We start from the raw sequence: 25,424 nt of genomic DNA on the forward strand, positions 1-25,424 counted from the left end.
GCCTCAGGTTACACACAGAGATACCACAGTACGAATCTGAAAAGGGTGTGCCAGGAATGAAACCGTCACCTGAGGGCAACCGGGAGATCCTCACGGAGCCACCCGGCTCTGCCCAGGAGCTCCTCACGCTCTCCCCGCCACAGAGGATCATTGAGCATGCGCAGGCCCCTTCCCCGCCCACTTTGTAAGGAACAGCCAATCACCGCGCGGGTTTAACATCGAGCCCTGCTCTGGGGTCCTCGGGGTTCCCATCACACGCCCCTGCGCGCTGCCGGATTACGACGGGTCTCTCCACAGCTGCGGAGCCGTTCGCTCCAGGTAAATCGAGGGGTTGGCCGAAGGAAGCCAGGCAGTCCCTGAGGTGAAGCCTGTCTGAGCAGTGGCTTCGTGGGCCGCGACCACGAGCCAGTCCGCAGGGTCTGGTGGAAAATCAGCCCAGACAGACAGCCGGGTTCCAGGTCAGTGGGCTAACGGCGAGGGTAGGGGGCCTTGGTAATTCAACTTTCAAGAAGACTTTTGAACTGAATGAGAATTAGGGAAGTGATCACCTTCAAAGAATTACTGTACCCCTTTGGGGTTGGGGCCGTGGAGGTAAGGGGGTGTAGTCATCCTTCAGCCCTCGCAGGCGCCTTACGGGTAGGAATGACCTTTCCACATTTATACAGGAGCAGGCTTAGGATCAGTTGTGGTTTAAACAGAACTGGGAATCCGCCACAGATTTTATTTATTTATCGAACACTTAAGCCACCAAGAACTTCATAGTCAAGTGGGGATTTGGACCCGCTAGATAATGAACAGCAAAAGTAGCCAGATATGGTAGTGCACTCTGGTCATCTCTGCACCTCTGGAGGCTGAGGCAGGAGGGTGGCAGATTTGAAGCCAACCTGGGCAATTTGGTGAGATCTGTCTCAAAATAAAAAGAAGGATTTGGGACGTAGCAAAGATCAAGCTGTTGTGTGGTGACCAAGGCCTGGAATCGCAGCCACTCGGGGAGGCTGAAGCAGGAGTATGGAAAGTTTGAGGCTGCCTGCAATTTAGTGAGACCTTATCTCAAAATAAAAAGGATTGGGGATGTGGCACAGTGGTTCAATCCCCAGTAGAGAAAGAAAAGATTGATTCTGCTACATAGTTAGGAATTGATTGGAAGGCACCATTATGTATCCAGGAATTAGAATGGTGATAGTGCCTACAGACCGGTTCCGTTTCTGTTCACTTCATGACATTAAAAAGGAGGAAAGGCTGATTTGTGTGTGTGTTCTAGGAAAGGGTGACACAATAATCCTGGGAGTGAGTGTGTTTTATATCCTTTGCACTATGCCAGAGTTCCTTTTCTGTACATACTTTCTTTAAAGTATTGTATTCTGATTTTATACGTTTTCCACGTGTTCCCTATGTGACAATGAGCAAGATTCTATTTTGGTAGTGGGGATTGAAACACTGAAATGAAGATAATGAAATATGAAGGTTTCTGAATGATAGGCTAAGGGAAGGAAACTTTGTCCTGATTAGGGGAGTTATCAGCAGGAAAGATTTAATGGGTTTATTAGGGTACTGAAGACTAAACTCGCCCTAAGGACTTGGCAAGAGCCTGTCTCAAAATAAAAAAATAAAAATAAAAAGGATTGGTGTTGTGGCTCAGTGGTTAAGTGGCCCTGGGATAAATCTCTGGTAATGAAAATAAAAATTAAAAATAAAAATCACTCATGGAGGGAAAAAAAAAGACTAAACTCTGGGATGCTTTAGATGCTTTACTACTAAGTTTTATTTGCCCTCTCCTCCCAGTCCCTTTTATTTTCAGATAAGATCTTGCTAAATTATTGTGGCTGTCCTCAAATTTGCAGTCCTCTTCCCCTAGCCTCCAAAATGCTGGGCATTATGGGCATTTGCCACCGGCCTGGCAGATTTAATCAGTTTTACAAGTGAAGGCTTGAACCCAGCATGGTGGCTCACACCTGTGATCCTGAGAGGCAGAGGCAGGAGGATTGAAAGTTCAAAGCTGGCTTCAGCAATTTGGTGAAGTCCTAAGCAATTGAGACCCTGTCTCAAAACAAACATAAAAGGCAGGCATGGTGTGGCCCATGCCTCTAATAGCAGCTGAGGCAGGCCTGTTTCAGGCAGCCTCAGTAATTTAGTGAAGCTGTAAGCAACCTATCGAGACCCTGTCTCAAAAAAAAAAAAAAAAGTAAAAAGGGCTGGGGATATGGTTCAGTGGTTAAGCATCCTTGGGTTCAATCCCTGATATCAAAACAAAAAAATTTTTTAAGTTAAAAAGAGCTGGGGATGTGGCTCAGTGGCTATTTAAAAAATAAAGTGCAGGCTTGAGCCTGGAATATGACTAAGTGGTGGAGTGCTTTGTGGGAAGGGGGAGAAGCAATGGGCAAATCTAGAACTTGGGTGGACCTTAGTTGGATCCAGATTGCATTATATGCCAAATGAAGGCTTCAAGTGTTATAATTTTTATTTTACAGTTTAAAGAAAGAAGATTCAAAAAAGATACATAGATTTTCCTGAACAAGGTAAGTAAGTGAGCCAGGATTCAAACATGTCCTGTGGGGTTTTTTTTTTGTTTTTGTTTTTGTTTGTTTTTTTTTTCAGTACTAAGGATTGAACCCAGGGCCTTCAGCATCCTAGATAAGCACCCAGCCACATGCTTAGCCCTTAGTGTTCTCTTAATATTAGACCTTATATAGCCTTTTGCTATGATAGCTCTTGCTTGTGCAGATCTGAGACTGAGTCAGACCATAAGTTTGGAAATAATTTATAAATGGAAACTTTCTAGTCCCGTGGCATTTTTTTAATTCTGCTGATATAAAGAGAAAGTGTGTATAATAAAAACAATTTACTTGAGAAGCAAAACAAAACCAACTTCACATGTCACAACCATGCCCATGTTATTACTCTTACTATAATAAGGAAAGTTATAAGGAAGGGGAGAAGAATAGAAAAAGCTGAGAAAGTGTCTGGTAGTGTGTGCAGGAAGGGGAGACTGTTGTGTTGATGGTGAGGTAGCTTGTAAACTTGATGAAGGTTTTTTTTTTTTTCTAATTTAGTTTTTGTTGTTTTTTTAATCCTTTTGGAGGAATTTAATTTTTCTTAAATTTGGGTTTGGAGTTTGTTAGAAATAAGCCAGGGAATTTTTGCCTTGGATTTTTCTTTGAAAATGATATCTGAAAAATTCAAATCTATAGAAAAGTTGAAAGTATTTGCAGTGAACCTCAGCATATTTTTGCTTGGATTCACCAATTGTTAACTTTTTTCCACATTTGTTCTCTCTCTTCCTTTCTCTATTTATTTATTTGTGGTACTGGGAATTGAATCCAGGGGCACTCTGAGCTACATTCCCAGTTCTTTTTATTTTATTTTATTTTTTTTATTTTGAGATAGGGTCTTACTAAGTTGTTGAAGCTGGTCTTTTTTTTTTTTTATTGGTTGTTCACATCATTACAAAGCTCTTGACATATCACATTTCATACATTAGATTGAAGTGGGTTATGAACTCCCAATTTTACCCCAAATGCAGATTGCAGAATCACGTCGGTTACACATCCACAATTTTACATAATGCCCAATTAGTAATTGTTGTATTCTGCTACCTTTCCTATCCCCTACTATCTCCCCTCCCCTCCTATCTTCTCTCTCTACCCTATCTACTGTAATTCATTTCTCTTCTTGTTTATTTTCCCATTCCCCTCACAATCTCTCATATGTAATTTTGTATAGCAATGAGGGTCTCCCTTCATTTCCATGCAATTTACCTTTTCTCTCCCTTTCTCTCCCATCTCATGTCTCTGTTTAATGTTAATCTTTTCTTCCTGCTCTTCCTCCCTGCTCTGTTTATAGTTCTCATTATATCAAAGAAGACATTTGGTATTTGTTTTTTAGGGATTGACTAGCTGTTGAAGCTGGTCTTGAACTGTGATCCTCCTGCCTCAGCCTCCCAAGATGCTGGAATGATAGGTAAGTGCCACTGCACTGGCCTCTCTTTGTTGTTGAACTTTATGAAAGGAAGTTTCAGCCATCTAGATGGTACCCACCCCACATGCTTTAGTACATGTGGGGACATAAACAAGACTTTTATATTTCTTGCCTATGATAATTGTATTATACCCAAATAACCATACAATGTTATATTTTATAGTCCATACTAAAATTCTCGTGTTTGGCTTATTCCATGTGAATGTTTTAATGCATTGATGATTATAGAACAAATTTTTAATTTAAGCATCTTTTCTCACCCATAGGAAGGATTCCTCATTGTGAACTAAGGTTACTTCTTTTGAGCAAGAAAAGTCTTAAGCTTGACTTCAGATCATTGAGTGGGATGAGCAGCCACCCAGCTAATATATGCTAATATGCAATAGGTTGTAGGCTCAGGAGCATAATTGGTAGTAGATTCAGGGGTGGGGGTAAGTCACAGAAGGCTAAACAGGTTTTTAAAGGCTGCCATCAGCGAGCTGAGGCAATAGAACCAAAAGCTAGTCAGTTTTGAAGTTCTAAGGGAAGATTTCTACTGCTTACCAGGTCTTGAACTCTATAGAGCCAGGCCCTCCTGAAGGAAATACTACTTTGTCCACCACCTTTGTTTATCCAAGGCTTATGGAGTTTGCAACTGTCCTGGCAGACCTCCACACGGAGGCTAAGTGTCCCATCTGTCAGAAGCACTTGAAAAACCCAGTGACGATCAACTGTGGGCATAACTTCTGTCTGTCCTGTATCAGTCTGTCCTGGAAGGATCTAAAGAATAGTTTCCCCTGCCCTTTTTGCCACTTTGACTGTCTAGAAAGGAAGTTCAGGAACAATTATCAGCTGAGTAACTTGACTGAAATTGCTAAGCTACTCCCATTACGAAGAAGCAAGAGAAAAAGACAGGAAGGAGAGTTTATATGTGAGAAGCACAAACAAGCTCTGACTTTTTTCTGTCAGAAAGACCTAGAGGTTTTATGTCCACAGTGTCGTTTCTCCATTGATCACCAGCATCACACTATTTGGCCCATAAAGAAGGCTGCCCTCTATCACAGGAAAAAATTGGAGTGCTACATTGACCCATGGAAGAAGAAAGTGAAACAAATTGAAAAAACGATTAGTATGCAAAGTAGAAAATCCCTGGAAGTGAAGAAAAAGGTAGAACATAGGAGAGAAGAACTCAAATCTGAATTTGAACAAATTGCATTGTTTCTCCAAAATGAGCATGAGACTGCTCTTAGGCAACTACAAGATGAAGAGATGGATATTTCAGAGAAACTGCAGGAAAACTTGACACAGCTTTCAGATCATGCCTCCTCATTAAAATATCTGTTGAAGGAGATAGAGAGAAAATATGTAAAATCAGAAGTGAAATTACTGGAAAATGTTAAGAGTATCTACCATAGATGTGAATCCTCAAAATGCCCTGAAACATTTTCATTCAAATTAAAAGATTATGTTTATCAGCTTCCTCCACAATATTCTGGCCTAAGTAGAATTATCAAGCAATTTCACGTGGATATAGTTCTAGATCCTGAAACAGCCCATCGGAACCTTATTATCTCTGAAGACAGAAAAAGTGTGCAATATGGAAGTATGAAAATAAGACCTGATCATTCCAGAAGATTTTATCTCTGCCCGGCTGTTCTAGGTTCTGAGGGATTTCATTCTGGCAGACAGTATTGGCAGGTAGAAGTGAAAGACAAGCCTGAATGGATTGTGGGTGTCTGTAAACACACTCTTTATAGAAGAAGGAAGATTCAAAGACAAACAGTTGTAGTACAGGATGGTTTATGGGGAATTGGGCATTGTAGTCAGACTAATTATGTTGCATTGGGTTCTGAGGAAATTAGTATTCTCCCAAAAGTTACACCTAGTAAGATTGGTGTTTTTTTAGACTCCGAAATGGGTGAGGTTTCCTTTTATAATATGGATGATAGAGCTCTTCTGTATACTTTTGATGATCTCACAGAAACGCTTTGGCCTTATTTCTGCACTGGAACTGACTCAAAACCTCTTAAAATCTGTACAGTAACTGATTCTGATTGGTGATGTATTTGAAGGTTTCTTTTTCTTTCAGTTAGTGGATATAACTGAGCCAGTAAATCTTGTTGACAGTTGCTTTTTTTAAAAAATGTTTTTACTATAAAAAAACTATTATTTCATATAAAATTTTAAGCAAGTTCATAAAAATGTAGTTCCTGATTTATAGGCATATTATGGGGTCTAATTAGGAAATGCTTTAGAAATTCTTAGATAAACTATTTGGGAAAAAATGTATTACTTTGGAAAGTATTACTTCAATGATTGTTAATAAAAGTGAATTAGATTTTTTTTCTGGTATTTGCCTACATATTTTCCCTATAAGAAAAATAAGGCCTTTATTAAATGCAAACATAACCATGCATGAACCATACCTGCTCTGTAAAGGTCACCATTTTCAACTTTTATCTGTTTACCCCTATATTTTTTGATATTTGTTTTTCAGTTTTCAGCGGACACAACATCTTTGTTTGTATGTGGTGCTGAGGATGGAACCTGGGCCGGCCACAGGCGTGCCAGGCAAGCGCGCTACCGCTTGAGCCACATCCCCAGCCCCACCCCTATATTTTTGAGTCATGTTTTTAGTCTTGTTAGCTTGCAGTGCTGGGGATAGAACCCAGGGGTCCTTTACTTTTTTTTTTTTTTTTTTTTTTGAGGTCAGGTTTTACTACCTGTGTTGCTGAGGCTAACCTCCTGAGCTGCTGGGATCACAGGCTTTTTTTTAGTCATACATGACAGCAGAATTATTTTGACATAATACATACATGGAATGTACATATATCAATCATATTGTCTATTCTATTCTGCTGCCCTTCCTATCTCCCCTACTCCTCCCCTCCTCTCCCATCATTTCTCTATCCAATCTAATGTGACACTTATTTTTTCCTCATCACATCATATATGTATTCTGTATAACAAGGTGGTTTTCCTTCCATCTTCCATGCAATTTCCCTTCTCCCTCTTTTTCCCCTCCCACCTCTCTTCCCTATTTAGTGGTAGTCTTCTTCTCATGCTCTTCCTCCCTATCCTACTTTGAGTCACCCCCCCTTATATCAGAGAAGACATTTGTTTTTTATGGATTGGCTAATTTCACTTAGCATAATCTGCTCTAATGCCATCCATTTGCCTGCAAATGCCATGATCTTGTTATTTTTTAGTGCTGAGTAATATTCCATTGTGTATAAATGCCACATTTTTAAAATTCATTCATCTATTGAAGGGCATCTAGGTTAGTTCCACATTCTAGCTATTGTGAATTGTGCTGCTATAAACATTGATATGGTTGTGTCCCTGTAGTATGCTCTTTTTAGGTCTTTTGGGTATAGTCCAAGAAGGGGAATAGTTGGGTCAAATGATGGTTCCATTCCTAGCTTTCCAAGCAATCTCCATACTGCTTTCCAAATTGGCTGCATCAATTTGCAGTCCCACCAGCAATATATGGGTGTACCTCCCCCCCACCATCCTGGCCAGCACTTATTGTTGTTTGACTTCATAATGGCTGCCATTCTTATTGGAGTGAGATGGTATCTTAGAGTAGTTTTAATTTGCATTTCTCTGATTGCTAGAGATGGTGAGCATTTTTTCATGTATTTGTTGATTGATTGTATATCCTCTTCTGAGAAGTTTCTGTTCAAGTCCTTGGCCCATTTGTTGATTGGGTTATTTGCTTTTTTGTTTAACTTTTTGAGTTGTTTGTATACTCTAGAGATTAGAGCTCTATCGGATGTTTGAGGGTAAAAATTTGTTCCCAGGATGTAGGCTCCCTATTCACCTCGCATATTATTTCTCTTGCTGAGAAAAAACTTTTTAGTTTGAATTCGTCCCATTTGTTGATTCTTGGTTTTAACTCTTGTGCTATAGGTGTCTTATTAAGAAATTTGGGGCCTGCCCCCTTGATGAAGATTAGGGCCAACTTTATCTTCTATTAGACGCAGAGTCTCTGGTCTGATTCCTAGCTCCTTGATCCATTTTGAGTTGACTTTTGTGCATGGTGAGAGATAGAGATTCAGTTTCATTTTGTTGCATATGGATTTCCAGTTCTCCCAGCACCATTTGTTGAAGATACTATCTTTTCTCCATTGCATGTTTTTAGCACCTTTGTCTAATATAAGGTAGTTGTAATTTTGTGGATTTGTCTCTGTGTCCTCTATTCTGTACCATTGGTCTACCAGCCTGTTTTGGTGCCAGGATCACAGGCTTTTTAAAAGTATTTTATTTAGAGACAGGGTCTTGCTAAGTTGCTGATGCTGGCTTTGATCCTCGTACCTACCTCAGCCTCCCAAGTCAATGGCATTCGAAAGCACATCTTCTTGTCAGATTTATCCCTGAATATTCACTCTGCAGCCATACTAGGGATTGAACCTAGGTGCACTCAACTGCTGGGCTACATCCCAGCCCAATTTATTTTCAGACAAGGGCTCCCTAAATTGCCCAGGCTGGTCTCAAATTCCCAATCCTCAGCCTACCAGGTAGTTGGGATTACAGAGGTACACCACACTCCTGGCTTTTGGTTTTTGTTTCTGCAGTACAGGGGTTTGAATCCAGGGCCTCTCATGTTAGGCAAGTGCTCTACCACTGAGTTATATCCTTAATCCAAATTTATTTTGAGAAAGCTAAATTGCCCAGGCTGGCCTCCAATTTGAAATCCTCCTGTCTCAACTTCCTGTGTAGCTTGGATTACAGGCATGTACCACCATGTCTGGTGTGCACCCATGTGTGGGACTGTGTATGTGTTACTGGGGATGGAATCCAGGGGCACTCTACCCCTGAACTTCATACCTAATTTTGATATCAGATCTCACTAAATTGCCCAGGCTGGCCTCAAGCTTTGGATCCTCCTGCTTCAGCCTCCTAAGTCTGGAATCACAGGTGTGCTCCACCAAGAGCTAGGTCTGGGGTGTGCTTATAGGCCCAGCTGCTTCTGAGGCTGAGGCAGGAGGATCACTTAAGCCCTAGAGTTAGAGAATAGCCTGAACAATACAATGAGACTGTCTCTCAACAAAAAAAGTTTTTATTTTTTGTTTTGTTGCAGTACTGGGGCAGGGCTGTGTTTTCTCTCCAGAATTTGGAAATTTCCAGAATTCTTTGTTACTAATTGCTCATTTCATCCCATTATGATGAAAGATTATCTCTTAAAATTTGCTAAAGTGGTGGCACATCACTACAACAAGGGAGGCTAGGCAGGAGGATCTCAAGTTCAAGATCAGCCCAGGCAACTTAATGAGACCCTGGTTCAAAAATAGGGGTTGGGAATGTAGCCAGTGCTCAACCCATAGTACCACAAAAATAAAAGAAAAAATAAGAATACTTGGGCTAAAGTATAGCTTAAGTGATAGAATGTTTGCTAACCTGTGTGTGGCCCTGAGTTTGAGCCCCAGCACTACAAAAAGGAACAAATAGAAACATTTGGGACTGGGGTGTAGCTTGGTGGTAGAGTACCTGCCCAGAAGACCCTAGGTCTGATCCTTTCAGCACTGAAAGGAAAACACAGTGAAGAATGGAAAATAATTGCTTGAGTCACCCGTGCCCCGATTCGACACATTGCAGTGTGCAGAAAGACCCCTTTGACTTGGAGAAGGGAGGGGCAATTAAACACAGGCCTTAGCTGGTAGGCACACCTATAATCCCAATGGCTCAGGAAGCAGGCAGGAGGATCATGAGTTCAAAGCTAGCCCCAGCAATTTAGCTATCTCTAAATAAAATATAAAAAGGACTTTGGATGGGGGCTGAGGATGTGGCTCAAGCGGTAGCGTGCGGCCCGGGTTCGATCCTCAGCACCACATACCAACAAAGATGTTGTGTCCGCCAAGAACTAAAAAATAAATATTAAAAATTCTCTCTCCTCTCTCTTTTAAAAAAAAAAAAGGACTTTGGATGTGGGTCTCCTGGGTTCAATCCCACTATCCTCTACCTACCCCCGCCCCCCCCCAAAAAAAATCCACCACAAGCCTTAGACTTAGAGCTTAGTATTAGGCCCCTCATAGTAAAGCCCAGTGATGGGCAGAGTGCCATGGCCCTTAGTCCAGTACCTATAGACAAAGCCTCTAGAGCCTCCCCAGAGCCAGGTAAAAATCTTGATTTCAGGGAGCCAGACTTGTATTTCAGACTGCAGCACTGCTGGCCACGTGATGGACCTGTACGGTGTCCTCAGCATCAGCCTTGGTGATCAAGGAATGGCTTCCAACATCCACATCAGGCACAGCATGGAGAAAGACTTATCTACTGATAAGACGGATGTGAGTGGAGAACTTTCCTTGGTACTCAGTGCTGGGCCAGTGAAACTCAACACTGGGCAGAAGTCATTGGTCCCTTCCCCAGGCTAGCACACAAATTTGGTCTCTGGATCAAGCGCAACAACTTGCAGAGACTGCAGCCCCAGTAAAATGTACTTATGTTCCAGCCTAACATCACCCCTCCTGGCTGCAGTGGTCTCAGGCCATAGGAGATGACAGTAGCAGGCAGGTCATAGCATCATGGGCCTTGGTCTCTGTAGCTTCAGGTTTCTGGGTATGATCTCTGGTGGCAAAGGGACTGCCCACCTCCTTTCTCCTCCCTCCTCCCACCCAATCAGCACAACACAGTGATTGTCCACATAGGGGAAGAACAAGAATGTGGACACAGATATGGCTGTGGGTCCCAAATACTATATGCCATTGAGGCCCAGTGCTGGTCAGAGTTCCATAGTACCAGACTGTAGACAAGGCATCAGGGTCCATCCTGCTCCAGGTGGAGACACATGGACCCAGTGGAGGTGGACTACCCTCTCCAGACACTCCTCAAATGCATCCTGAATAATAACACTGCAGATTCAAGGCGAGTGTGTGTGTGTGGATGGGAATTAAACTCCTATACGTGCAAGGCAAGCACTCTATCAACTGAGCTATTTCTCCAGCCCCAAGGTAAATTTTGACTTGGGGCTCCCACTAACACTAAAATGGTTGCAATATACCAATTGTAGTATCAGGGCAAATCTGGAAATTCTTTTTCTTTTTGGTACTGGGGATTGAACCCAGAGGCACTTTACCACTTAACTATATCCACGGCCCTTTTAAAAAAAATTTTTTTTTTTTTGAGACAAGTTCTCGCTGAACTGCTGAGGCTAGCCTGAAACTTGCAATCCTCCTGCTTCATCCTTTGGAATCCCTGGAATTACAGGCCAGCACCTGTGTTCCCTGCATAAACGTGGATTTAGAGCACCATCTAGTGCTCAATAGTAACAATGATCACGGGCTCAGAACATTAAACAGCTGGCTTAGATTTTATGGAAGGACAGATTGAAAGAAAGTCACCCTGAAGACTGGAATAAATACCTGGTTCTTCAAAGCCTGAATAACATTGTGTGCCAATAAAGGATCTAGCAATTTCTGTGATATCATGAAAATTTAAGAGAGATCAGTAGAATTGAGGAAAGGAACCAGGGGTAGGGAGGAAATAAGAGAAAGGGGAAATACTGGGGAATGATATTGGCCAAATTATATTGTTACAAATATGAAACAATAAATCATACAATTACATGCATCTATAATACACCAATAAAATGTGGAAAAAAGTTTTTTTTTAAAAAAATTCAATTCTGAGGAAAAAAAGTTTCTGGGAACTATTACCTCACTGAAGGGACAAAAGACCAGAAAATTCAGAATAGTCATTTTAAGGGGAAAAGCACAAGATTTCCTGAAATCAGTTTAATTAAGGTTTATACATTACCTTAATGATGCTTCACTCAAGATGTGGTGGCACACAACTGTAGTCCCAGCTACTCAGGAGGCTGAGGCAGAAAGATTACTTGAGCTCAGAAGTCTGAGGCTAACCTGAGCAACATAGCAAGGTCTGACCTTAAAGAAAAAGATGGGGCTGGGGATGTGGCTCAAGCAGTAAAGCGGTCACTTGGAATGTGCGGGGTGCTGGGTTCAATCCTCAGCACCACATAAAAATAAAAGATGTATCCACCGAAAACTGAAAAATAAATAGTAAAAAATTCTCTGAAAAAAAGAAAAGACAGTATATATTCCTAGTTCGTAGTTCAAACCCTGCTAGCTCTTTGAACATGGCGTTGGCACACAGATGGTAACCACTTTTCTTGTCACACCTTTCTCCAATGTCCTCATAACCCTTCACATTCAGTCTCCCAGAGCAAGCTGTGTGTTCTTGATATGGCCATAAATCTACCTCCTCAGTATTGAGATCTGTTTTCAAGTAGGGAATATTCCTTTTCATAGTGAGAATAAAGCAAACGTCAAAATCTTTGAAAAAGTCACAACATGGTGTGTTAGCTTTTCATTGCTGTGACCAAAATGCTCCACAAGAACAATTAAGAGGAAGGAAATTTCCTTTTATCTCACTTTCAGAGGTTTAGTCCTTGGCGGGTTGACCCCATTACTCTGGGCTCAAGGTGAGGCAGAATATTCTGGCAAAAGGGTGTGGTCAAGGAGCACTGGATACAGAAAGAGAGGGAATGGGACTTCAAGAAGGCACCCTTCCAGGGCATACCCCAGATGTGCACCCGACACCAGGGAATTCTTTATTCCAAGTCTCCCAGGCAAAACAGGCTCTATCAGGCAGTTGTATATTGCATGACACTGCAGGGATATTTTATTGGGGGAGGGGGTAGATCCAGGCTTAATAGCAAAACCTTGGGCTTGGAATAGTCTGGGAATTCTGACATGTTACACCCATTGCTTACAGAAAACACATTCATAGAGGAGCTGAACACTGTCAGATCTGCATTTCTAAGCCATGTCTCTTTGATCTCACACACCCCAGGTAGGCATCTATCTAACTTAACTCTTCATCCAGCTGACTTTGTGTGCTGTCACTAGATGTGAGGCATAAGGCATTGAAATTAGAAGTTTGTATTATGAAGATCCCATCTATAGCTCCTGCCATGGGAGAAGTCCAAGGGCCAGAGAAGAGAGTATATGTGGTTGGAGGACTTCCTCCACGTGGATGGCTATCCATTTAGAATATAAGAAAGGTTTTTATTTAAAGAACAGGAACAATAAAAGAGCTTAGAGCAACTCATGGTTCAGTTTCCATGAAGCATGAGAATAAGTTGCTGAAGCCTGTACAATAATGTCCCTAGAGGTATAGATTAGAAAAAATATTAGATAATTTATTATCTAATATTATTAATATCTAATATTATTATCCAGACGTGCACCCGACACCAGAGAATTCTTTATTCCAAGTCTCCCAGGCAGAACAGCTTCTATCAGACAATATTGCAATCCAGATTCTGGAAGATTCTAGAGCCTTGGGAGCCAGACATTAAAAGTGGCCTGATTTGTAAATAACAGCACAAATGGCCTTAAGCAAAAAAAAAAAAAAAAACCTTTTGGGGTGTACTCAGGATTGAACCCAGGGCCTCACATGTATTAGCACTTTCCTACTGAGCTATATCAACAGCCCCTTAAACAAATTTTATTTTTTATTTTTTAAAGAGTGAGTGAGAGAGAGGGGGACAGAGAGAGAGAGAGAATTTTAACATTTATTTATTTTTTCTTAGTTCTCGGCGGACACAACATCTTTGTTGGTATGTGGTGCTGCTGAGGATCGAACCCGGGCCGCACGCATGCTAGGCGAGCGCGCTACTGCTTGAGCCACATCCCCAGCCCCAAACAAATTTTATATTGTCTCCAGAATCCAATAATGTCCAAAAGATGTTAAGCTCATCTTCACATTGGGATGTTGAGTCAAAGGTATTTCTTGACAGTGTCAGGGATAGAGGTGCTTTTAATTTACTAATGTTCAGAAATTTAACCAAATAAGAGAAAAAAATTCCCCCTTCAGTACTGGAGATAGAACCCAGGGGTGTTTCACCCCTGAGCTACTTCCCCAGCCCTTTTTATTTATTTTGAAACAAGATCTCACCAAGTTGCCTAGTCTGGCCTCAAACTTGCAATCCTCTTGCCTAACTTCAAATTGCTTGGATTACAGGTGAGAGAATCTTGTACCAAGTGTGAATCAATGACCCTTTGTATAAACTCCTTTATCAGCATACCTGTGTTTTAAATGAGTGTCTCCAATGAATCTTTTTTCTTTTTGTGGTACTAGGGATAGAACTCGGGAGTGATTCACCACTGAGCTACATCCCCAGATTTTTTCTATTTTGAGACATGGTCTTACTAAGTTAATGAGGGTCTTACTAAGTTGCCAAGTCTGTCTTAAATTTATAATCCTCCAGCTTCAGCCTCCTGAGTCACCGGGATTATAGGGGTGCATCAGTGTGCCTGGCACGTAGAGCACTTGCTTAGCATGTGAGTCCTTGGGTTCAATGTCCAGCACCACAAAAATATATAAAAAAGAAATAATTGAATAGTGATGGCTTTTCACATATTGACTATTCTTGCTTAACATAAGTGACTTCATAATGAGCCCACATATGAAACGGGGTATATTCTAACACCCAGGTGCTCTATAGAACAAGAGCCAGTGCCAATCAGTCACAGGTTAGATTCTTCCATTAGATTCTACATTAGTCACACTTAAGGAGGAATCTAGTCACACTTAGGGAGGAATCTAGACACAGTTAGTTCAAAGCCAGACATAGATCTGAACTGATATAGGACTTAGAGATACATGATAGACCTGAATCCATACTCTTGCCCCCAAATGCCAAGAGTTATAGAAACTTCATAGATCAAAGCCGGGAGCTATGGTACATACCTATAATCTCAGCAATTTGGGAGTCTAAGGTAGGAGGATCGCAAGTTCAAGGCCAGCCTCAGCAACTTAGCAAGACCCTGATTCAAAATTTGAAAAAGTACTAGGGACGTTGCTCAGTGTCCCTGGGATCAATTCCCAGTGCCAAGGCCAGAGAGAATCTGTATATCTGTTAAATAACATCCTCTGCAGAACTCAGCAAATGCAATACAAAGCAGCAGAGCTAAAGTGCACTCTTGTCAGACACTGGAGCCAGTTAGCAAGTTCAAGTCCAGTCTCAGCAACTTAGCAAGACCCTATCTCAAAAAATAAGAAGAGGGCTGGAGCTGGAGCTCAGTGGCAGAGCACTTGCCTAGCATGTGTGAGGCACTAGGTTCAATCCCCAGCACCATGAAAGGACAGATGATGCCACACACAAAACATGACAAATTATTCCCAAAACAGTTATGGGGAGATTAAGGTGGAAAGAAAGAAAAGGAAGGAAAGGAGGGAGAGAGGGAGGGAGGGAGGGAAAGAAGACTCAATGGGGTTGTTATGGAGATCACAGCGTGGGCTGGTGTGAAGGTTTAGACCTCCTACCTGTGCCCAAATAGGGAGCACCTAGACTTTGTTTTGCCCTGGTGCCTGGTGTGGAGCAGAAGGGAAGGTCCTGAAAGATTAACAGCCAGACAACAAAGTGGAATCAAAATCTTTATTACAAGTACCCTACAAGAGCATAAAATAAAATATAAACATAGGAAATGGTCCTCCAGGCCAGTTCATAATTCCTGACAATAGTTAATTCCTCTCTGACAACAGTGATTGTAAGAGATTCTGAGGAACATTCAAAAGAGAAAAAAGGCACAAGTGTTTCTCTAAAGTCTTTAGTCAAAGTACTCATACATGATCTGCTATTCAAATTATAAAATGAAACCTCTCCCAACTCATAATCCAGAAAAACTCCAACCCACCTGACTTGTTTGACTTGTGATACATCTGTGGACTGCACAATTTGCCAGAAACCATTGCTGGGACAAACTGATGTCAAATCTTTTCCAGAGGAAGATTCACTATACACACCTAAGGACCATTCATTCACCTGTGCCTCTCACTTCTACTTGCCAAAAATGTCTCCCACTTTCAAATCTCTCATGACTCCAGGCAGCTGCAAAGAAAGTAGATAGCTGGGGAGATAATTGTTTGAGTTCATCATTCCATATTTCAGATTAGGGAGGGAGGTTTGAGAACTTAAAGTCAAATTTACTTGAAATGTGCTGATCATTTTTTTCAGATCAAAACAACGTAGAGGGGAATCGTAACTCTGTCTTGAATTCATATGAAAAAACTGCTGGGGGTTTTATGTCGTTGTACGTGCTGTTAATGCTTCTAATACCTCCAAGTAAATCCGGGTCTGCTTGTATATATTTCTCTTACTTCATTTAATAGGCTTTCTAATGTGGCTACATGGGCTAAAATTTGGCTTTTGTTTTCAACTAATTTTTCTTCGACAATCGTCTCTTCTATAATTAGCTTTAGCTGTGTTTTAATATGTTCCTTTCTATAGAAGTCTTTAAGTTCTTCAAATTCAGTGTGTAATTCCTTCTTCCAATTTCCCATCTCCCATCTCCCTTTAATGATTTTGAAACTTGTAGTTCACACCCAATTTCAGCACCTTCAATTTGCTCCCTGGGGAGCTTAATGTGGTTTTTGAGCTCTGTCCTGAGAAGGAGCTGCAGCTTGATTAATGGGTGTCAGGTTGTGATCCTGGTGGTTGGAGGAGACTGCACTGGGGACACAAGAACTCCAGGTCCTCCTCACAGAACAAGTCCAGAACCTCACTGTGCTTCTCACACAGGGGTCTCCTCTTAACTCTTGGGTCAGGCAGCTCCATGACAGTCTGAACTATGTTGCATAACTGGGTGTTTTTTTTTTTTTTTTTTAAAGAGAGTGAGAGAGGAGAGAGAGAGAGAATTTTTTTTTTTTTAATATTTTTTAGTTCTCGGCAGACACATCTTTGTTGGTATGTGGTGCTGAGGATCGAGCCCGGGCCGCACGCATGCCAGGCGAGCGCGCTACCGCTTGAGCCACATCCCCAGCCCTCTTTTTTCGAGGTTCTTGATACAGCAGTGATGGAAACAGACAGGACAGGGGGAGATATCTTGCAGATCTTTGCAGTGCTGGGAGATGCAAGAGCGACAGAGGTTGTGCCCACATTGAATAGTCACTGCATCTGTTAGATAACCCTGGCAGTTGGGGCAACTGGCTGCTGTATGAAGCTCTTCCAGGAGGGCTTTAAAGGCCATTGTGCATAAAGATGCCCGAGGTGACCCTTTCCAGTAGGTGTCCAGGAACTCTGAAGTGAGAAGCCAGCAACCCCTCAGCGTTCTCTCCTGAAGTCAGCCAGAGTCCCAAGAGACTATGGCCCTACGATATCTGACAGGTCAGCTGACAAGGTTTCTTCAACATAAAGAGAAAAAAAGTAAACAAGCAATGAGTAGCATATATTTCAATCATAAACATCTCCTTTTTTCCTAATTTAAATATGAATCTTTTAGTAGGTGCAGTAGTGAACACCCATAATCCCAATGACTTGATAAACTGAGGCAATGAGGATTACAAATTCAAGGCCAGATTTAGTAATTTAGCAAGGCCCTAAGCAAGACCCTGTCTCAAAAATAAAAAGGGATGGGGATGTGGCTCAGTGGTAAAGTGCCACTGGGTTCAATTCCCAGTACCAAAAGAAAAATGACACACCAGGAATAGTAGCATCCTCTTGTGCCAGGCTGTGAGGAGAATCACAAGTTAGAGGCCAGCCATGGCAACTCAAAGAGACCCTGTCTCAAATAAAATACTGGGGGTAAAGTTCCACAGTAGAGCACTTGACCAGCATACATGACTACTTGGGTTTAATCCCCAGTATTTAAAAGAAAAAAAAAAAGTGGCTCTATACTTTAGACACTCATACTGCAGTATTTAAACACAAAATTGTATATAGTATAGAATTCCCTTCAAAAAATTAAGGGGTAGTCCAGCCACAGTAGCACATGCCTGTAGTAGTGACTTGGGAAGCTGAGGCAAAATTACAAATCTGAGGCCAGCTTCAGCAACTTAGTAAGACTCTGTCTCAAAATAAAAAATACAAAGGGCCAAGGTATAGCTCAGTGGTAAATCCCCAGTTCCAAAAATAACCAAAATATTTGAGTGGGTAGGGCTGGAGTATAACTCTGGAATAGCACATACAGAGTGGATCAGCCCTAGATGCAATCTTCAGCCCTTCCCCAGGGAAAAAAAATTATGGATAAAAAGACTAGAAACAAAATTTTTGGATACATATTGGACTAATAAACCAATTTTTCAAATTTTATATATAGGGCTGGGAATGTGGCTCAGGCGGTAGCGCACTCACCTGGCATGCGTGCGGCCCGGGTTCGATCCTCAGCACCACATACCAACAAAGATGTTGTGTCCGCCAAGAACTAAGAAATAAATATTAAAAAAAAATTCTCTCTCTCTCTCTCCTCTCTCACTTCTCTCTAAAAAAAAAAAAAAGATTTTATATATATAAAAAATCATATATTTAATATTTTATGTGTGTGTGTGTGTGTATTTCTTTTTTTGTTTGTACCAGGTACTGACCTCAGGGGTGTTTAAGTACTGAACCACATTCCCAGACCTTTTTATTCTGAGACAGGGTCTTGCTAAGTTGCTCAGGGCCTCAGGCTGGTTTTGAACTTTCTATCTTCCCCCATTGGCCTCCCACCATGCCCAGCTCTAATTCATATTCTTTAAAAATTTGTTAAAGGCTGATCATTATTGTCAACGTGGCTGCCTCCATTCCAGCCAGTTTAGCTCCTTTTGCTTTTTTCAAGCCCAGAACAGCATCTTTCCTTTTGCTTTCCATCTCAAAGCTCCCAGCAACAGTGAATTATTATTATTATTATTATTCTCCTCTTCCTCCTCCTTCCCTCCTCCTCAGTAATCATAATTGGGCCACTTTTTCTTCTACCCCAACAGTGTCCCTGAACATCCCCAATCCCATATTTCCCAAATTAAAATTCCCCTAATTGCATTACATTTGTGGTAAAATAATAATAATAATAATAAGGCTAGGCACTGGGGCTGGGATGTGGCTCAAGCGGTAGCGCGCTCGCCTAGCATGCGTGCGGCCCGGGTTCGATCCTCAGCAGCACCACATACCAACAAAGATGTTGTGTCCGCCGAGAACTAAGAAAAAAATAAATAAATGTTAAAATTCTCTCTCTCTCTCTCTCTCTCTCTCTCTCTCTCTGTCCCCGTCTCTCACTCTCTCTTTAAAAAAAAAAAAAAAAAAAAAAGGCTAGGCACTAAGGGTCTACCTACTTATACCTTATATGGGTTTAATTCCAGTCCTGACCTCAGACTGTGACTTGGGGGCTGATTAACATCATCACCCATGCATTCAGGGACACAAGGAACAAGGATAACATCCCTCAGTCTCCCTTTTAGTTTGGTGTGAACAAACACCAATGGAGATAGACTTGAAATATTTCAATTTTGAACATGGGAATGTAGTATGGCACATAATTCAAGAATTTTTTAAAAATTGTACCCACTTGTTTCTTGACTTAATTTTAGATTTTTCTGATAATTCTTAAACACTTCACAAAATTTGATTAAATTTAGATTATAAATTCAAGGCCAACCTAGGCAATTTAATGAGTGTACAAGTCTCAAAAAATAAAAAGAGCTGAGAATGTGACTCAGAGGCAGAGGGTCCTTGGGCTCAATTCCCAGTCTAGTTTTTAAAAGGGGCTGGAGCCAGGCATGGTGGCATATGCCTGTGATCCTAGAGACCTGGAGGGTGAAGCAGGTTCACAAATTCAAGGCCAGCCTTAACAACTCAGCAAGGCCCTAAGCAATTTAGCAACACCCTGTTCCAAAATAAAAAATAAGGGCTGGGGATTTGGTTCAATGGCAGAGTACTTACATGAGTCCCTGGATTTTATCCCTTACATCAAAAAACCCACAAAAGTTTATCATTAATAATTCAGGTAGGAGAAAAGGCCCCAAAGCTGAGCATGGTGGCACACACCTGTAATCCCAGAAATTCTCACTCCGAGTTCAATTCTGATACTAAAAAGAAAAAAGAAAAGAAAGACCAAGGCTGGAGCTCAGTGGTAGAGTATTTGCCTAGTATGTGTGAATCTCCAGCTCTGCAAGAATTGCAAGATAAAAAGGGAACCACGGAGCGGCGCAGAGCGGGCCGGCGGCGGATGGCAGCACCATGTCACCGGGCAGTGGGGTGAAGAGCGAGTACATGAAGCACTACCGGGAGCCGCGCTGGGACGAGTACGCGCCGTGCTACCGCGAGCTGCTGCGCTACCGCCTCGGCCGCCGGCGGCTGGAGCAGGCGCACGCGCCCTGGCCCTGGGAGGCCTGGGGCCCGGACTGCGCCTCGGACGACTCGGCCTCGTCGTCGGCGTCGGACCCCGAGGAGGCCTCGGAGGCCTCGGCGCGTGAGGAGCCCGAGCGGCCTGTTGGGGAGCGGGGCGCGGAGGCCGGGGACGAGCAGGACGCGGCGCAGCCAGTGAAAGAACAGCAAACCAGAGAGGAGGAGACGGACAGGTTACCCGCTGGTGTCAAACCCCCACAGCAACCAAGTGCCTTATTTGCTAGAGGAAGTAGGAAAGCCGTCAGAAGCCCCCAAAGATCATCCACTAAAATAAAAGGAAACAAGCACCCCTTTGCTCTTTACGGCTGGGGAGAGAGGGAGACAGACACCGGAAGCCACAAGACCCACAACGTCTGTGCCTCTGCCTCGGTGCAGGAGATTCACGAGTCGGCGCTGCGGGCCCGGAGCAGGAGGCAGGAGGAGAAGAGGAAGCTGGCTGCTCAGCGGCAGCGTGCACACTCGGTGGAGGGGCAGAGGGGCAGGACAGCGAGGGCCCCCCCTGCAGAGAACCCCTGGGTGACAGAGTACATGCGCTGCTTCTCAGCAAGGGCCTAGAGCTCCCCAGGGGCCAGTCTGTCTGTGACCCGGATCTGGCCGAGAGACCTTGACCATGCAGGGCCTGGTCCTGTCGTGAATCTCATCACCTACGTCAGCAGCAGTAGGGCAGAAAGCTGAAGCCACAGACACTTGGTTACTGTGAAGACAAGCCCCAGGCCCCTGGTATTCTTGTTAGAGTTGTGTCTGAGCATCTTAGCTTTGAGCTACTGACACCAGATGCCTTTAAACAACTTATGAGGCTTCCGTCCCCCTCTAGGTGGCACAGGTGGGATGTGTCACCCACCTTCGGGGCCTCCAACTCACACTTGTGAGGTCCCCGTCCTGCACAAGATTTGTGTTTACCGACACATGTGGTTTCCTTTGTGAGAGAGTATCCAGCAAGTATCACTCCCTGTGACCTTGGGCCCAGTTCTCCCCAGGATCTAGCGTCCATCTGTGGTGAAGCAGGGCTGTGATGGCTACTGCAGGTACAGAGGTGCTTGTGTTTCAGCTCACACCAACCTTCACGCAGGTCGTGTGTTCACGATTGGGCTGGCGAGGCCTGGCTTCTCTGGATGATCTCCTGGGTGCTTCCTCAGCAGTTTAATAGCCACACACATTCCAGTAGACAAGGCCACTGTGTGTAGGTGGTTATGCAGTTGCTGTGAGCCAGTTCACCTCTTTAATGCTGTAGCATTTCTCTTCAGAACATATAAGATACAGCTGGCCACGGTTACAGGCTGTGGATTCTAGCCTCTTCTGCAGCAGCTGGCAGGACATGTAGAATTCGTGCCCTGGAATCACATGGAATGAACAGACACTCTGAGACACTGCCCACCTGCCTTCTCCACTCTTCCTTCTGCAGAACTTGGTCTTGATGGTTTGTGGTGTTTCTGCTTCAGGTTGAACTGATTGTTTGGTTCCTGGCCAGCAGATCTTACCTACACCTTACAGGAGCTTAGGGGCCGGAGCGCACGCAGCTGTGTCTCAGCAGGGCTGATCCTTTTGTGCATTTGCCTCTAGGATGGAAAATGGTCTTCACATTTATTTCTCAGGTGCTGGGTGGGTCTCCCTGCTGACGAGGCCTGTCCATGAAAGACAATGGCAGGTGCTCTAGGGGAACGAGCAGGACCTGCAGCTTAGCCCCTGCGGGCGTGAGTGGAAAGTTGGTGTTGGACTTGAGGCTTGACATGCCTGGGTTTTCACTCAAGGTCTCTCAAGTCCGCTGGCTCTTAGCACACAGACTGGTCTCACTCCACATAAATTCACCATCTTGTCACTGTGTCGAACCGTGAAAGTGCCTCTTAGAGCCTCCTGAGTGCTGTAGTCCTGAGGCAAGTCCTGTATGGAGAGCGTGCCTTGTCGTGGAGGAGTGTGCTTACCAAGAAGAAGTTCTACATGGTGTCTGACACCCTGGCTATGAGTTCTAGTGAACTTTGGTTTAACCAGTCACACATCTTCAAACGCTGTGAGAACCTGTGGGTCACAGAACCCTGGCATAGTGATAGTGTGGCTCAGGTGGTTTCACCCACTGGCTGAGCATCATGTTGCATCTGACTGTTGGAAAGTCAGCCGGGCATGGCACCTGGCACCCCACTCCTCCAGCCCGTGTCTGCTGGATGTCTAGGAAACACACTTGTCTGTGCGTTTTCCCCAACTCCAGGCCTGGAAGGCAGATTGGCAAGTCTCCCTTCTTTATAAGTGAAGATGGATGGACAAGGTAGTTAAGGGACTTCTCATGTGCATGAACAACCAGTGGCTGAGTGTGGTAGCTGTGGTCCCTCCTGTCTGAGCCCTCGATGGTCGAGATCCTCCTCTTCCCTTTTCTCAAGGGCACAGTTACCTTTTGAGCCTATGAATTTTTAAAAATTGTGACAATGTGACATTCCTACTTTCTTCTTTTAATGGGAACTGATGTGGTGGTGATCATGTTCCTAATTCTTAGGACATGTTGCAAGACAGGGAGATAGTATAAAGCTGCCTTCAGGTTGGAAAAGTAGAACTGGTTGGACCCAGTGTTATTTAAATGCTACATAAAGTCTTTTTTAAACTTTGGCTTTAAGTTCTTATTAAAATAATTTGCCATAAAAAAGGGAACCACGTATATACTATACATAAATGATTAGCATGTATGTAATCTTCAATAAAAATAAAAATCAGATACCAATATATAAAACCTAAACTGTAGAACTCATGATTAAGAAAATGGGTTAAGAAAACTAAGAAGGAGACTGCCAATGTCACATCCCTATAATCCCAGAGGCTCTGGAAGCTGAAATGGGGGGATCATGAGTTCAAAAGCCAGCCTCAGCAACTTAGTGAAGCCCCAAGCAACTTAGCAAGACCCTCTTTCAAAGTAAAAAAATAAATGAATAAATAAAAAGGACTGGGAATAAGTGACTCAGTGTTTAAGGTTTAGTCCCTGATATAAATAATAATAATAATAAATATAATAAAGGAAGAAGGTCTAGGGGCAAACTCTGTGATAAAGCACCAAAAGAATAAAGAGTACAGTTCTGGTGTGGGGCAAGTTGTCGGGGACTAGAAGGAAATTCTCCTTCAAAGATTAGCCTGACAGCCCCCTGGGAGACATCCTGCCTGGGAGGCATCCTGCAGCTACCTATCTCCCTGGAACATCCTCTGGTTATCAGGATCAGACATCTTGCAGCTGGCAGTTTTACCACCCACATCCAGCAATTGCTGATTAGAGAGCTTCTCCATCCCCAGCATATAAATACCCCTGTGTGAACAATAAAAGTTGGCAACTTGATCAGAACTTTTGTCTTGCTGTCACCTTTCTTGTCTCTTGTCCCTTCATTCCTCCCCATCTAGGTTGATGTGTCCTGCCGGATGGGACAGCAATTGCTTGCTCAGAAACAATGTGTGCTTTCCTATGTCACCTCCCATGTCGAGTCCATGGGACCAAGAAACATTCAGAGATCTTGGGGCCACTGTCCACAGTAACAAGTGGATTTTCCATCCACCTCCATTTATTACAACCTCCTCTGGACACACTCACACTGTCCATTGTGCCAGTCAGGTGTCTTTAAAAATGAATCAAATCTCCACTTCTCAGAGCAGCCTTCCATGCCAACCCAATTAGGGCAATCACCCCATTTTTTTCCTTCATGGAGGGTGGTAAGGTATGTATATAAAAGGATTGCTTACCTTCAGCCTAGACCTGCAAGATTTCTTCCCAGGTGTGGTCCCAGATCACTCAGCTGATGTCAACACTTTACTGGGGATCCTGGCACTGCCAAGCAGGGAGCTGGAACTATCTTTTGGGTTTTGTTTTTTTTTTGGGGGGGTGGTGGAGGGGCTATCAGGGATTAAACTCAGGGGCACTTAACCACTGAGCCACATCCCCAGCCCTGTTTTGTATTTTATTTAGAGACAGGGTCTCACTGAGTTGCTAAGTACCTTGCCATTGCTGAGGCTGGCTTTGAATTCGTGATCCTCCTGCCTCAGCCTCCCAAGCTGCTGGGATTACAGGTGGGGGCCACGGCACCCTTGCTGGAGCTATCTTTTTATCCTCAAGGTATAAGGGCATTAGAGCAGGCACATCGGTACCCACAGCTACTCCTATCCTTGCAGATCAGCAGTGTCCTCCTTGGTTCAGGTCAGTCCACACAACACATCATAACCTTTCCTGTCACCTTGGTTTCCCAAACTGACCCTTTTAGGATTTATAATACTATGGGATGTTTCCTTTCCTTTATCCCATTGGACACACTCCAGATGCAATCAGTATGGGGGAAATGTCAGTCTCCCACTGACATTTCCCACCTTCCTCTCTGATAGCATCTTTACACTAGAGGTAGGGTGAGGGTGAGAAGGGCCTCAGGAATGGGCCACTGAAGCTCTGACTGCCCACTGGCTAACTCTATTGAAACAGTTCTAGGACTTACTCAAACTAAAAAGTTTTTTTCTCAGCAAAAGAAACAACAGGAGAGGTAAATAGGAAACCTACATCCTGGGAACAAATCTTTACTCCTCACACTTCAGATAGAGCCCTAATATCCAGAGTATACAAAGAACTCAAAAAATTAGACAATAAGATAACAAATAACCCAATCAACAAATGGGCCAAGGACCTGAACAGACACTTCTCAGAGGAGGATATACAATCAATCAACAAGTACATGAAAAAATGCTCACCATCTCTAGCAGTCAGAGAAATGCAAATCAAAACCACCCTAAGATACCATCTCACTCCAGTAAGATTGGCAGCCACTATGAAGTCAAACAACAACAAGTGCTGGCGAGGATGTGGGGAAAAGGGTACACTTGTACATTGTTGGTGGGACTGCAAATTGGTGCAGCCAATTTGGAAAGCAGTATGGAGATTTCTTGGAAAGCTGGGAATGGAACCACCATTGGACCCAGCTACTCCCCTTCTCAGTCTATTCCCTAAAGACCTAAAAAGAGCATGCTACAGGGACACTGCTACATCAATGTTCATAGCAGCACAATTCACAATAGCAAGACTGTGGAAGCAACCTAGATGCCCTTCAATAGATGAATGGATAAAAAAATGTGGCATTTATACACAATGGAGTATTACTCTGCATTAAAAAAATGAGAAAATCATAGAATTTGGAGGGAAATGAATGGCATTAGAGCAGATTATGCTAAGCGAAGCTAGCCAATCCCTAAAAAACAAATGCCAAATGTCTTCTTTGATATAAGGAGAGTAACTAAGAACAGACGAAGAGCATGAGAAGAAGATTAACATTAAACAGGGGGGCTGGGGATGTGGCTCAAGTGGTAGCGCGCTTGCCTGGCACGCGTGCGGCCCAGGTTCGATTCTCAG

At 43.2% G+C, this 25,424-nt stretch overlaps 2 protein-coding genes and 1 pseudogene across 4 annotated transcripts; 2 read left to right on the forward strand and 1 right to left on the reverse strand.

Moving 5' to 3' along the window:
* The first annotated feature begins 216 nt into the window (after positions 1 to 216).
* Positions 217 to 6,645, forward strand: LOC101958204 (tripartite motif-containing protein 60). 2 transcript variants are annotated; one of them, XM_078030955.1, is made up of 4 exons: positions 217 to 458; positions 2,469 to 2,516; positions 3,883 to 3,957; positions 4,242 to 6,645. In XM_078030955.1, the coding sequence occupies exon 4, from the start codon at positions 4,597 to 4,599 to the stop codon at positions 6,013 to 6,015; it is 1,419 nt and encodes a 472-aa protein (XP_077887081.1). In that variant the 5' UTR covers positions 217 to 458; positions 2,469 to 2,516; positions 3,883 to 3,957; positions 4,242 to 4,596; the 3' UTR covers positions 6,016 to 6,645. The 2 variants fall into 2 exon arrangements, with proteins under 2 accessions (XP_077887081.1, XP_005329392.2); XM_005329335.4 differs by having other exon boundaries at positions 217 to 318.
* An 8,696-nt stretch (positions 6,646 to 15,341) lies between these two features.
* Positions 15,342 to 19,851, reverse strand: LOC144370659 (E3 SUMO-protein ligase TRIM60-like; annotated as a pseudogene). The gene is made up of 3 exons (XR_013430543.1): positions 19,715 to 19,851; positions 16,388 to 17,100; positions 15,342 to 15,869 (listed from the first exon to the last, which is right to left on the reverse strand). The product of XR_013430543.1 is annotated as an E3 SUMO-protein ligase TRIM60-like (transcript).
* A 55-nt stretch (positions 19,852 to 19,906) lies between these two features.
* Positions 19,907 to 23,387, forward strand: LOC101964960 (centriole, cilia and spindle-associated protein). Its single transcript, XM_021729085.3, has one exon. The coding sequence runs from the start codon at positions 19,907 to 19,909 to the stop codon at positions 20,627 to 20,629; it is 723 nt and encodes a 240-aa protein (XP_021584760.2). The 3' UTR covers positions 20,630 to 23,387.
* Positions 23,388 to 25,424: the final 2,037 nt, after the last annotated feature.

This window comes from Ictidomys tridecemlineatus, chromosome 14 (genome assembly GCF_052094955.1).
Source record: "Ictidomys tridecemlineatus isolate mIctTri1 chromosome 14, mIctTri1.hap1, whole genome shotgun sequence".
In the NCBI taxonomy this organism is placed as follows: domain Eukaryota; kingdom Metazoa; phylum Chordata; class Mammalia; order Rodentia; family Sciuridae; genus Ictidomys; species Ictidomys tridecemlineatus.